This window comes from Rhinatrema bivittatum, chromosome 5 (assembly GCF_901001135.1).
Source record: "Rhinatrema bivittatum chromosome 5, aRhiBiv1.1, whole genome shotgun sequence".
NCBI lineage: Eukaryota > Metazoa > Chordata > Amphibia > Gymnophiona > Rhinatrematidae > Rhinatrema > Rhinatrema bivittatum.
Window position 1 is genome coordinate 305,228,865 of NC_042619.1, and position 14,902 is coordinate 305,243,766.

The window sequence follows — 14,902 nt, forward strand, 5'->3', positions numbered from 1 at the left end:
AAGCATATACAAATTTAAAATTCCTAGATTTTTTTTATAAGTTCATTTGTCTTGTTGTGTCATGCCTCTTATTGGGTAAGAGTGTGATCTGATACCATAAGAAATATCTCGCACAAAATACAAGACAGCAAACCTAAAAGGTTCCATTTTATTAGCACTCTGTGTTCACAGAGTACTGAAGGACTGCTCAGTAATAAAACTGTACTTTGCTTCTTTTTTCACTTAATTCAAGATTAAATTATCCCTCTAGTGTTAAAAGTCGCTGCATAGAAGCATCAGCTCTTCGGTGCCTGTATGTATTTTAGGACTCCCTGGCCCCACGATTTGAACAGCAAAGCAGAGTCTCTGAGAGGATGCTGGAGCAGACTCAGATCAAAGAAATCTGAACCATTGGATGTCTGAGTGTTTTAGGATCAGATGTCTGAGTGCTGTAGGATCAGAAGAGAGGGAAGGATAATGCACATTATCAATACCACCTCCCCCAGATGGCTCATGGGACACAGATCCACACCTCACCTCATTCACTGCCTGCCATATCCCTGCTGCTTTCTCAGCTGTGTATTATTTGATTTTTTTTTCTCTGTGCTTTTCTTACTTTTCTGTTTCTTTTCCTCCCTTTCATTTGTCCTTCTCAGCCTCCCATCTGTCAGACATGTTAAACGGCAGCCCCCAGCCATCAGCTGCTTCCTCTAACCCTGGAGTCTCCCACCATCACATCCCATCAATCACCCCCTCCTCATTGTCTTCACTGTGTAAGTAGCCACTATGTTTGCCTTGTGCAGTAATGGTGTGGTGAGTAGGGGGAAACATTATAAGCACTTCTGAAAGCAGGAGACTGCAACAGGCTATAAGGAGGGACAATGCAGGCAACTACAGAATAATCCCCACCCCCAGCAACACACATGCATATTTCTTTCAACACCTCCATCCAGCCCTGCAGCATCCCCTGCTATTCCAATACTGAGATTCACATATAAGAATTCATGCTGTTTTATGGTAGATACTTTACACGAAGACCCTGGTATTTTATGGAAAATGGCGATTAATAAATACAAATAAAGATTAAATAAAAGATGTGTTGCAATAGCAGTCTATCTAAATAAAACCTAAAAATGAAATGTCATACTCAATATTGCAGATCTGTGTACAGATGAGTTGTTGCTTCTCTGTAGAATAGAATAACTGCCTAACTTGTCAGTAGGAACAGATGACTCTGTGACAGATTTTCAACTCCAGTTTCAGAAGTTTTTCTTATTAAGAAATTCCCAGAATGACTATAAAAAAACACATTAGGACTGAAGAACCTGATGCCAGGTCAGGTCTTCCTACTCTGACTCCATGTTATCACAGTTCACCTTAGCCCTCCTGCTCTGTGGTTTCATGGAGTACACTTGAATGAAGGGAGGTTTGTTTGTGTTGAGGAGAAAGGGGCAGGCATTTGTGCATCTTGAGGTCAGGATTGAGGAGAGTAGGATGCTAAGTACTGAAACTCTAGAAATGAGAGGTGCAGGGTGGTGCTAAGAGATGAAACTTTGAGGGGATAAGGAACATAGGCTGTCTGGACTTTATTCTACCATCTCACAAGTGGGTGATGTCATCCTGATGGTGTCAAACTGGATATCCTCTTCCAGAGCTTTCTAGGAGATACTTCTGCTCCACTGAGCATGTGTGGCATTTCTCAAACAGTGTGCCATGTCTAGTTTTTTCTGCAGTTTCCAATGGATGCATTTTTCCTCACAGAGCAGCCTGCTCAAGTACTCCACAGTTTCTCTCCTTTATTTCCTTTGCTTAGCATGCTTTAATGATTTTTTTCTCTTCCCTTCTAGTGTCCAGCTAGTTTTCTTGTTTATTGTTTTATATGTCCCTCTATCAAGTCCATTTTGTTCTGGCTGTCTTTCTTTCATGGCAGTAATTTTCCAATTTGCTTCAATTATTTTTGACACTTGCAGAAAGGAAGACCAGCATCTTGAAGAAGCTCTTGGACTGTGGTCAGATGATGTCCCTCATATGACATTCTTCAAGTGTCTGTAAGGACCATGATATTGCCAACTGTGGCATCTGCACAAGGATGTTGTCTAGGCCTATCTTTCACTGAAGAAGAGACCATCAAAGCAGAAAAACCATGGGCCAGAGATGACTGCTGGAGGCAATGAGCTGCCTAAATTGGCCTTGACGCCTTCAATGTCAAAGCCTTATTGCTAGGCCCAAAGAGTGAGTCCACTCACTCTCCCAGCTTGTACCATGCAAAGGGTTCTGAGCACTTAAGCACAGAGCCAAGGAGATGTAGCATTAAGGGGTCATTGAAGGACAAGACTCATTGGGGAAGATCTCCTTCAATGCACGGATCTGAGAGCAGGGGATACTGGAGCGCTCCACCTGACCCCAAAATAGCCATGCTTGGGTGTGTAGCGTCACCTCCCATTCTGAGCAGTTCCATTACTGAGCAGTTCCATTACTATCTCCACATGTCCAGCTTCAGGCCAATGATTCCCCTTAAAGCACCCAAGAAAGGTCAATGCAACTGCTGGATTTTATTTCCTCTTTGCTTCATATGTCTTGACAGAGGAGCTTAGAAAGCACATTTTCCCAGGACAAGCAGGATGGTAGTCCTCACATATGGGTGACATCATTGGGATGGAGCCCTATCACGGAACAATTTTGTCAAAGTTTGTAGAACTTTGACTGGCACACTGAGCATGTCCAGTATGCTACCAACCCTGCAGCCACCAGGGCCCCCCCCCCCCCCCCTTCAGTCTCTTTTTTTCCGCTCAGCAGTTGCCTCGCGTTCTTTGGAGCTCTGTGAGAATTTCTCACGGAACATTTTTCAATAATTTCTAAAAATTTGACCCCATCCCAGGGTCCCCCATCATGTACCAACCTCCGCTACCATTCCGGTAAGTTTATCACGTTCTTGTGGTCGGTTCCCGGCGGTGTTCTTACCGGTGCCCGACGGCCACCGACCAGGCGCCGCCCCTTTTTTCAATGGCGACTGGGTTTCAGAAGTGCCCCGAGTGTCCGAGGACTATATCCATAACGGACCCTCGCAATGTCTCCATTTTATGCCTCAGGCCTTCCCATGACATACAACATTGCACCTGAGGTTACAGAGTGATCTAAAGTTGTTTAGAAAACAACTTAAAACTTGGCTTTTCGAGCAAGCATATAAAGATGGCATTGGCTAATTCATTTCCACCTACATTGTACTATTTTAGAATGTTATTTATTTTGATTATTGTAGACCACCTTTTATCTAGTACTGAAAGCTTGTGTTTATTTAATTATTTAATTAATTCGTAACATTTTATTAACGATTATTATGTTATAAATTTTGACCTTGTTGTTTTTCTAATTAATCTTAGTTTTAATCCTGTTCATTATTTTACAGTTCACTAATTTCCATGTGTTTATTTTATTCTTGCATGTAAACCATTGTGACGGCATGTTCCAAACATCGGTATATAAAAGATTTATAAATAAATAAAAATAGTTGTGCTCAAATGACCCTGAAAGGCTGCCGCGCACATCTAGAGAAGATGGAGCACTTGTTTGCCTCTAAGCGCTCGTCTCCATCAACTCTGGGTAAAGGCACATCAAGTCGGAAGATTTCCTCTTCTTTGACCCCTTCTCCATCGACGTCTCAACAGCATCGAGACACCGGTGACTGTCACCGACTTCGTCCCATTTGAAGACTTTATCGTCCTCATCACCGGAGAAAGACCGGGCTGAGCATCGCGAGAAGCAGCGGCACCGACGCAAATCTTCATCCAGTGCCGGCACCAACAAGGCAGTGGTATCGATCTCAACTGAGCCACCATCAAAAAAGTCCTGGTGAGAGGAGGCCCCATCCTCCTCTGGACCCAGGACCCCGAGGCGTTCCCCACCTACAACGGTGTCGGGTGCCGAGACTCCACAACTTCCTGTGGTCCCTCCCGCAGCGCCTAGCCAGCCTCCAAGCCCGGGTGCCGCGTTACGTATGCCAGCCTTCCGGGAGGAATTGGACCAGATGGTCCAAGATGCAGTACTTCAAGCCCTTCGGGGCTTCCAATCACCACCGGCACCAGTCTCCATACCGACACCCGATCCGGTGCCTGCTATTTTGGCTCCACTCCTCGAGCGCCTGGACACTCTGATCGGTGCACTTCCATTGGCGCCCATCCCTTCAGGACTATCGGCGCATCCCCAGCCATCGATTCCTCCTCCGGCATCAATCCCGATTCTGGTGTCTTCGGACGATGAAGATGCAGACCGTGGCTCCTCTCCACTACCACTGATGCCGGAGCAAATTCCTGGATCGTCGGGCTTAGCTGTCCCTCGACATCCGTCGAAAACACCAATGCCATCGGTGCCTCCACCACCGCCCTCGGTGCCACCACCACCGATCTTGATGCCTCGTCACCTTCCATTGGTGCCACCCTCTCATCCGTCTGGACTTGGACTTCTGCCTCCATCTGAAGGGCCACTGGGTGAAGGAGACCCTCCATATGACCCTTGGGGAGACGATTCCTCTGACTCACAAGATTCTGAGGACCTTTTGTCAGAGCCTTCACCCCTGGAAGAGAGACACTGCTCCCCTCTGGAGGACCTCTCCTTTGCTAGTTTTATCAAGGAGATATCTGAAACCATTCCTTTCAAATTACAAACAGAGGAGGATGCCAGACATAAAACGCTGGAGGTGCTTCAATTCGTGGATGCCCCTAAAGAGGTAATGGCAATTCCGGTCCACGATGTTCTCCTTGACCTCTTACACTGAATCTGGGAGCACCAGTCAACAGGAAGACTGACGCCACATACCTAGTTCAGGAAGCCCCAGGTTTTCAAAAGTCTCAACTACCCCACCAATCTGTAGTGGTGGAATCCACCCAGAAGAGGGCAAAGAGATCTTGGCCTCACTCTTCTGCCCCGCCTGGCAAGGATCAAAAGTCTTTGGATGTTTTAGGCCAAAGAGTTTTCCAGGGATCCATACTAATGGCCCGTATAGCAGCTTATCAGCTATACATGACACAATACACCAGAAATCTCTGGATGCAAGTCCGGGATTTCTCAGAAACACTACCTGAAGAATTTCAGGAAGGATTATCCACCATCCTCCACAAAGGATTTGAAGCTGGAAAGCATGAAGTCAGGGCAGCATATGATGTCTTCGACACTGCTTCCAGAGTTTCAGCGGCCGACATTAGCACCAGGTGCTGGGCTTGGCTCAAAGCTTCGGATTTACGCCAGGAAGTTCAGGATAGGTTAGCAGACCTTCCCTGCACAGGGGACAATTTATTTAGGACAAAATTCAAGAGGCAGTGGCACTAGGGATGTGAATCGTTTTTTGACGATTTAAAATATCGTCCGATATATTTTAAATCGTCAAAAATCGTTAGGGCCACGATACAATACCAATTCCCCCGATTTATCGTTAAAAAATCGTAAATCAGGGGAAGGGGGAGGGCAGGAAAACCGGCACACTAAAACCCCCTAAAACCCACCCCCGACCCTTTAAATTAAATCCCCCACCCTCCCGAACCCCCCCCCAAATGCTTTAAATTACCTGGGGATCCAGCGGTGGTCCAGAACGGCGGCGGTCCGGAACGGCCCCCTCAACTGAATCCTGTTGTCTTCAGCCGGCGCCATTTTGCAAAATGGCCACCGCAAAATGGCGGCGGCCATAGACAAAAACGATTCGACGCAGGAGGTCGTTCCGGACCCCCGCTGGACTTTTGGCAAGTCTTGTGGGGGTCAGGAGGCCCCCCCAAGCTGGCCAAAAGTTTCTGGGAGTCCAGCGGGGTTCAGGAAGCGATTTCTTGCCGCGAATCGTTTTCCGTACGGAAAATGGCGCCGGCAGGAGATCGACTGCAGGAGGTCGTTCAGCGGCCAGCTTGGGGGGGCCTCCTGACCCCCACAAGACTTGCCAAAAGTCCAGCGGGGGTCCGGAACGACCTGCGTCGAATCGTTTTTGTCTATGGCCGCCGCCATTTTGCGGTGGCCATTTTGCAAAATGGCGCCGGCTGAAGACAACAGGATTCAATTGAGGGGGCCGTTCCGGACCGCCGCCGTTCTGGACCACCGCTGGATCCCCAGGTAATTTAAAGCATTTGGGGGGAGGTTCGGGAGGGTGGGGGATTTAATTTAAAGGGTCGGGGGTGGGTTTTAGGGGGTTTTAGTGTGTCGGCTCACGATTTTAACGATTTTCACGATAGTTTATACACCCAAACGGCAACAATACGATTCCCTCCCCCTCCCAGCCGAAATCGATCGTTAAGACGATCGAGGACACGATTCACATCTCTAAGTGGCACAACTCAAAAACCACCATGAAACCTTGCACCAATTGTCCACTGTCCCCTCAGATTTCTCGTCCACAGCCAAAAGAGGTTTCAGATGAGATACCAGAAGGCTGACCTATAAGCCATGTAGGTACAACCCTCCTCCATCCCGTGCTAGACCAACCAGACCCTCTCACAGAGGCCAACCTCATCAGCACAGACCCCCCAAAACTCAACCAGCCCCCCCCCCCCAGACTGGTCCGGCAGCAGGTTTTTGACTCCCATCTCGAGAGCAGCAGTCAACCCTCTCCTCCCAACCACTCTTCCCGTGGGAGGCCGCCTGTGCCACTTTGCCACCAAATGGCACTCAATCACCACTGACCAGTGGGTCCTTTCTATAGTAGCCCATGGTTACCATCTGAATTTCATTACGATACCCTCAGGCTCTCCACCGCATCCGGCGTGGAGTCTAACCGACCACACTCCATTCCTCGAGAGGAGCTCTCTATCCTCCTGCAGTCCAAAGCCATGGAACCAGTTCCCCGAATGCAGCGAGGAAAAGGGTTCTACTCTCGATATTTTCTGATTCCAAAAAAAATCGGACGGCATATGTCCCATTCTGGACCTCCACCCCCTAAAACATCTTCGCAATGAAAAGTTCAGGATGGTTACCTTGGGCTCCATGCTCCCTTTACTACAAAAGGGAGATTGGCTCTGCTCTCTAGATCTTCAGGAGACTTATGCCCATATAGCCATATCCCCTCCTCATCAAAAATATCTCAGATTCATAGTAGGTCACAGACATTTCCAATACCGAATGCTGCCGTTCAGCCTGGCATCTGCACCCCAAGCATTCACGAAATGTCTGGCAGTTGTGGCAGCTTACTTGAGACAACACAGTATCCATGTCTACCCATATTTAGACGACTGGCTACTCAGGAGTCCATCCAGGGAAGGAGTGCTTCAATCCCTCTGGCTTCCCATACAACTGCTGCTACAGTCATTCGGATTTCTCATAAAAATACCCCAAATCTCATCTAACTCTTGTCACGCACCCTCTCGATCATCAGAGCAGATCTAAACACCATTCAAGCCAGAGCGTTCCTCCAAAGGGAATGAGCATGCACACTGTCAACCTTGACAAAAGCAGTACAGACTCGTCAGACAACTTCAGCTCATCAACTGCTAACCTTGCTGGGGCACATGGCATTTACAGTTCACGTTACCACAATGGCTCGACTAGCCATGAGAGTGACACAATGGTCTTTAAAGTCCCAGTGGTCCCAATCAAACCAAGATCTGTCACAGACTGTCTACATGACCAGCCAGCTTCACCACTCACTAGCTTGGTGGATTCAGGAGTCCAATCTTCTGATGGGACTACCCTTCCAACCACCAAATCCTCAGATTACATTGACCACAGATGCCTCCAACCTAGGCTGGGAAGCCCATGTCAACCAATTACAAACCCAGGGAACCTGGACCAGGGCGGAAGCAACCCACCAGATAAATTTTCTGGAGCTCCGGGCAATACTGTATGCCCTATTCGCATTTCAGGATTGCCTATCCAACAAGGTAATCCTAATTCAAACAGACAACCAGGTAGCGATGTGGTATCTCAACAAGCAAGGGAGCACAGGCTCTTACCTGCTATGCCAAGAAGCGGCGGAGCGGCGCAGATCTGGGCCTGGGCTCTCTCCTATTCCATGCTGCTGAAAGTAACCTACCTGGCAGGCATAAACAATGTGATGGCAGACTGTCTCAGCCGGAAGTTTCATCCCCATGAATGGTCCCTAGATCGCACTGTAGTGAACAGGAATTTCCACCAGTGGGGTCGCCCGCACATCGACCTCTTTGCATCATTTCACAACCTCAGAGTAGACCGATTCTACTCTCTACACCGCAGCCGCATGACACCACCGATGGATGCCTTCGCCCACTCGTGGAGCACGGGTCTTCTTTACGCACACCCTCCAATTCTACTCATCAGCAAGACTCTCGTGAAGTTACGACAAGACCGGGGCACAATGATCCTCATAACCCCTTACTGGCCGCAACAAGTTTGGTTTCCAATACTACGTGAACCTCTCAGTCCAGCAACCAATTCGCCTGGGCACGGCACCAACTCTAATAACGCAAAACGATAGACTGTTGCGTCATCCGAACCTCCAGTCTCTGTCTCTGATGGCATGGATGTTGAAAGGTTGATTCTGCAATCCCTTAACCTTTCTAATGAGGTGTTCCAGGTCCTCATAGCTTCACGAAAGCCTTATACTAGGAAATCTTACCATTCAAAATGGAACAGATTCTCCTTGTGGTGCAGACAAAGGGAATAGATCCTTTTTCCTGCCCCACAACACAGTTCCTAGACTACCTCTGGCACCTTTCGGAGTCTGGCCTACAAACTTCCTCCATCCGAGTACATGTAAGTGCCATAGCCGCTTACCATACAGATATAGGAGAAGACCCAATTAAGGTGCAGCCCCTTGTAGGTCGCTTTCTGAGAGGCTTGCTACAACTGAAGCCTCCATGGCATCCCCCAAGTGCGGCATGGGACCTCAATGTTGTGCTAGCACAGCTCATGCGACCTCCGTTCGAGCCACTACACTCCTGTGAGCTCCAACATCTCACTTGGAAAGTGATCTTCCTAGTGGCTATAACATCAGCTCGCAGAGTCAGTAAGCTACAGGCACTGGTAACATACCCACCTTATACAAGATTTCTCCATGACCATGTGGTGCTCCGCACTCACCCTAAATTCTTGCCAAAGGTAGTATCTGATTTCCATTTAAATCAATCCATAATACTACCCACCTTTTTTCCAAAACCTCACTCACACCCAGGTGAGCGGGCCCTGCATTCCTTGGACTGTAAGTGTGCGCTCGCCTTTTATTTAGACCGCACTATAGCCCATAGGAAGTCCACCCAACTGTTTGTCTCCTTTGATAAGAACAAACTGGGGGTTGCGGTGGGTAAGCAGACCCTGTCCACCTGGCTGGCGGACTGCATTTCCTTCTGCTACCAACAAGCATGCCTTCTGCTAGAGAGATGCGTGAAAGCCATGGCAGCGTCAGTAGTGCACCTCCGTTCGGTACCTATTGCTGATATCTGTAGAGCTGCGACTTGGAGCTCTCTCCATACCTTTGCAGCTCATCACTGTCTCGACAAGGCTGGCAGGCAAGACTGCGTCTTTGGCCAGTCTGTGCTGCATAATTTGTTTCCAGTTTCATAACCCAACTCTTCCTACCTACAGCCCACTGTGAAATTCAGGCTGCCCTCCATAAACAACAGCACCTCTGTTGTTGTGCCTGTTGCACATTGTTGGGTGCTGCTTGGTTGACTCTGTTCATGCATCCTGTAGCTCGCTATTCACCCATATGTGAGGACTACCATCCTGCTTGTCCTGGGCGAAAGCAGAGTTGCTTACCTGTAACAGGTGTTCTCCCAGGACAGCAAGATGTTAGTCCTCACGAAACCCACCCACCACCCCGTGGAGTTGCGTTTGCTTACGTTTTATTTTATTTTTTTCGCTTGTACTTTTTTGCTATAAACAAGACTGAAAGGGGACCCCTGGTGGCTGCAGGGTTGGTGGCATACTGGACATGCTCAGTGTGCCAGTCAAAGTTCTAGAAACTTTGACAAAAGTGTTCTGTGATAGGGCACCATCCCAATGATGTCACCCATATGTGAGGACTAACATCCTGCTGTCCTGGGAGAACATCTGTTACAGGTAAGTAACTCTGCTTTACAGAGACAGTTGCTCAGCTTGTAAAGAGCATCAAGTGACTTATATCATCTGACTTGATACTTCTAGGTACTCTGAATGACCCTGATTTTACAATGCCGCCTCATGCATCAAGTGTTTCTGCAACAACAAGCAGCTTTGAGTGCTGAGGCTTGATGTTGATGCAGGGCATGTTGATGTGTAGTCAGCTTCAGAGAGGGAAGCTTCTTCCTTTGTTCATAGGCACTCAGAGCCCCTGCCCAAGAATCTCCCTTAAGCACTGCATAAGTGCAAGCACTTGATTCATCTGTTTTACCATCCTTCCTCGTCATCTGGGCAAAATGGTCTTGCTGGCATTCCTCCTGAATGTTCCCTGGACTCTACTATTCTGCTGAGAGGAACTCCTGTCTCTATGAAGGCATACTGAGAGCCCAACTTACTCGAAGTCCTGCAAGGCAGCATACTCTCTCTCGCTCCAAAGCCCAGCATTATCTCTCAGCAGTTCTTGCATTCCAACGCTTTTGCAATACTTGAAAATCAGCCGCCAGTGACGGGTTGGAGACCTTGTCGTTGGTTGCTGTCTGGTTTTAGAAGAGCCTGGGGTCTGCTGCAACTCTAATCAGCCTAGCAAGGCTGATAATTGTACTCTCCAAGTACAAGTACAATTATCCCTGGCATTGTTCTCAAGTATCTCAGAAGACACCACACTACCTACTATTCCATCAGCCTTATCAGACGGTCCTCCCTTTACCAAGGCCCTGGCCTGCTAAATGGCACCTGGCAAATTCTACTGTCAGTCAAGAACAACTAAAGAGTGAGTATTGACTTTAAAACCAAGAAGGCCTTGAGTTCTAGTCTCGCCTAAGGGTTCGGCCTTCAAGGCAAACTACAAAGAAGCCTGTGCCCACAATAATTTCGGCTCTACTTCTACGTAATACTTCATCCTTGTGGAATTATACCTCTAGCTAGCGTGAGTCCAACCAACACCTATGCTACTGCTGAGTGAAGATCAATTTCCAGCAAAGAAGACTTTCATGTTAAATGTTAAGCGCCAAATTATGCTTTATGACGCTTACCCATGGATACAAGAACACTTAGATTTTGTAGAAAGCATAATTTTTTATTGATTTTTTATTGAGCAATATAAGTATTCTTGGGAGATGCTGGATGCCCTTTCTCTGACACACTGACCACCAGCATCTCGTTGTATACATGAACTGATCCTTCTTTTATAGGTAAAATACAATACAGTACTAGGTCAGAAATTCTGAAATTGCGTGACCACTCAGAGTATCATTTACACAAGTTGTCATGTCAACAGCATGATACAGTATCACTAAACTACCCTGACCAGTGAAACAGGCCAAAAAGTCCAGGATTTTTTTCTAACACACCTCTGGGTAAGGACCTCAGTTTGCTGTTAAACATCCACATTGTAGCTCACCAACTCTATATGGTGCAATACTTACATTATTGCATTAACAAGTTGAAGCCTCTGGTGGAGCCACTGGATAGGGAGCAGGCTCTTCTAATTATGGAAGAGGGCAAACACCATCCCATCCAGGTGATGTACGAGTCCTTTGATACCACAGCAAGATATTCTGCAGCAGCCATTGGGGCATGCCAGATGTCCTGGTTGAGAGTCAGCAGTCTGCAGGAAGAATTTCATGGCAAGTTGGACAATGTCCCGTATTCTGGGAACAAGGTCAGATATACCATTGTCTAGATTAAAAAACAGCATGCGGCCAGTCAGTCCTTGTCAGTGGGAGCTGACCAGCCTTCTTCCTCTAGGCATTCTTTCTTTGTTTTTAAGAGCTCCTTTTAAGCACTTTAAGTGTTTTTAAGCACTCCAGACATCCCTTCCGCCAATTTCAGCAATATTGCACAATACCTGCAGTGCCAAAACAGCAACTTCTTGCCCATGGATGCCCACATGAGAGTCATCAGCCTAAGACACCCCAGTAATCTCAACCCAAACTGTGGCCTAGTTTTTGATGAGACCTGACTCTCTGGCCTCAGCTCCTCCAGTAGGGAGAAGGATTCAGCTGTTCCTTGACGAGTGGCGGAAGATCACCAAAGACTTGTTGGGTCCTTAAAATTGTGGAGTCTAGTTATCATTTGTTCTTCTCCCATTCTCCAGTGCTTCATCAATGTTTAGCCTACATTCTGGATCTGTCTCACATGACCCAACTTCATTTTGAGGTAGAGTTGCTTCTTAGCCAGTGGGTGATATGGCATTCTATTCCCACTATTTTCTTATCCCCAAAAAATCAGGAGGATTGATTCATATCCTGCATTTACAAAGACTGAACAATAGTCTTTTATGAGAGAAGTTCAAGATGAATGGCCACCACTTTATCCTACCCTTCATTAAATTGAAAGGATGCATACGCCCACGTCCTTATCTACCCATCTCATGAAGTACTCAGATTCATGGTGGAAACATCTCACTACTAATACAAGGTTCTCCCTTTCAGCCTCTCAGTGGCTCCAAGGGTCTTCACAAAATGCCTGGCATAGTGACAGCACAGTTTCATCATCGGGGGATTTAGGTTTTCTTTTACCTGGATAATTGGCTATTGATGGGACCCTCTCAAGCATCCTTGAAGGAGATGATCCAGCTCCTTCAGTTATTAGGTTTCATAATCAATTTTGCCAAGTTGAACCTTGTCACCTCCTATAGAGTCAAGTTAATTGGGGCATTGATAGACTTGCTGGAGGAGAAAGTATTTCTCCTGTCAGAAAGGACAATTTGTCTATAAGCGCCGTTCCAGAACTTGCTGGAGTGAGATCAAGTATTGGCCTAAGCAATTCTGGTTTACCTTGGGCACGTGGCGACAGTGGTGCATGTGGTCCCCATGACTCAAGAAGACATGAGAGCTCTCCAGAGGGGCCTCTGCTCCCACTAGAATCAGCTGCATCAGCCCTTTGTTCAGAATTCTGGCTGCAGTTTGCCACAGCTGGGTCCCCTTACCTGCTCTGGCCGTGTTCATCCTCTGGCGGCACGAGGAGGCCCGGTCCTGTTCCCGGCTGCGGTGGGCCTCCCACACGGTCCTGGTTGACGCAACAGGCTCCTGGCGCATGCCTCCCTAAGCGTGCATGCACGACATCTGCCACATCTTAAAGGGGCCGCAGCAGGAAACTTCAGCCCGGCCCCTGAAGATGACATCAGACGCTCGGGCTATTTAAGCCCAGCTCAGTTCAGCGTTCCTTGCCTTGGCAATGGGTCCTGCTCATAGAGTGAGTTGTTGCTGCATTCCAGTTCCTGAGTTCCTGCCTGTCCTGTACCCGTGGTTCCGCTGCTCCAGTTCCTGGTCCCCTGTTCCTCGGAATATCTTCTTGGTCTCGACTTCGGTTGGTTTCCTGGTTTCTGCGTGTCTGCTGCCCGTCCTGACCTTCGGCTTGTTTCCTGGTTCCTGTGAGTCCACCGCCTGCCCTGACCTCTGGCCTGGTTCCTTGTGCTACCTGCTCGCCGCCTGCCCTGACCTTTGGCCTGGTTCCCCGTGCTGCCTGCTCGCCACCTGCCCTGACTTCCGGACTGTCCACGGTACTCCTGACCTCCGACAGCCTCGACCCGGACTTCCTAACGCTGCCTCTTCGGTTGGACTTCGCCAGGAGACCCCCACCTAAGTCCTACTGGCCCCGGTACCCAAGGGCTCAACCTGAGGGGAATGCGGGTTGATATATGTGAAGTTCCTGTTGAGTCTCCTGGACCTGTACCGCCTCCCGGCAACGAGGACCTCTGAGGGCTGTCCCTCGATGGTGATTCCAGTGCTCGTGCCGGCTCAAGAGTCCTCAGAGCTAACAGTTTGCCAAGGCCATGGACCCGGCGGACCTGTCCGGTCTCCAGGCCATTCCGGGCCTGGCCCAACGACTTCAACAACAGCAGCAATGCTTGGACGTGTTAGTGGCTACAGTCAAGCGCCTGGCCAATCGCCTGGACACTGCACCATTGCCTGGCATTCCGTCATCGCCACCAGCACCTGCGTCAGTTCCTTCTGCCTCCTTGCATCTACTGGCACCTCATCGTTACTCCGGGGACCCAAAGCAATGCCGTGGTTTCCTTAACCACTGTTTTATGCGCTTCTCTCTTCAGCCAGCGCAGTTCCTGTCTAACCAGGGCAAAACGACCTTCATCTTATCCCTACTCGAAGGCAAGGCCCTGGCTTCGGCCTCCCCCCTTTGGGAGTGTGGCGACTCCTTGCCGGGAGATCTCCCGAGGTTTGTCCATACCTTTAAACAGGTCTTTGACAAACCAGCTCGTCAATCAATGGCTGCCTCTGAACTCCTCCACCTTCGCCAGGGGTCTCACCCCTTGGTGGACTATGCGGTGGAGTTTCGTACCTTGGCTTCGGAGCTAAGCTGGCGGGAGGCCAGCCTTCGAAGCATTTTCCTAGAGGGCCTGGCCTCTAGGATTAAAGATGAACTGGTAGCTCGGGAACTATCCGAGGACTTGGAAGCCTTGATTGACTTGGCAGGGCGAATTGATCGCCATCTACAGCAGCGCCTACGTGAGCAAAAACCAGGACGCAAGCTGGTACCGTTGGCTCCATCCTTCTCACGGCCACTAGCCCCATCCTCACCTCCGGAGCAGGCATCCTTACGCAGTGAGGAGCCAATGCAACTCGGTCGCAGTCCTCTTACCCCTGAAGAGAGACAGCGTCACCGGTCGCTGGGTCTCTGCCTCTACTGCGGCGGCAAGAGCCACTTGCTGGCTCAGTACACAGAGTGACCGGGAAACTCCCAAACCTAGGCGTCACGGGGGAGCTGACCCTAGGCTGTGTGAACCCCACTCCCAATGCACCATTCCATTGACACTCGTTTACCCTGAAGGATTCTTCATTACATAAGAACATGCCATACTGGGTCAGACCAAGGGTCCATCAAGCTCAGCATCCTGTTTCCAACAGTGGCCAATCCAGGCCAT

The 14,902-nt window shown here is 48.8% G+C and overlaps 1 protein-coding gene across 7 annotated transcripts in view; it reads left to right on the top strand.

Annotated features, from left to right (window-relative positions):
* The window catches only part of CAMK2B (calcium/calmodulin dependent protein kinase II beta), an 858,678-nt gene that overhangs the window by 778,811 nt on the left and 64,965 nt on the right, over window positions 1–14,902 (top strand). For 5 of the 7 annotated variants that reach the window (XM_029604230.1, XM_029604227.1, XM_029604228.1 and 2 more), the window contains one exon: window positions 636–752. The exons of the other annotated variants lie outside the window; for them this stretch is intronic. In XM_029604230.1, the coding sequence (XP_029460090.1) occupies window positions 636–752 (117 nt within the window). The remainder of the gene's footprint in view (window positions 1–635; window positions 753–14,902) is intronic. 7 annotated transcript variants of the gene reach the window in all.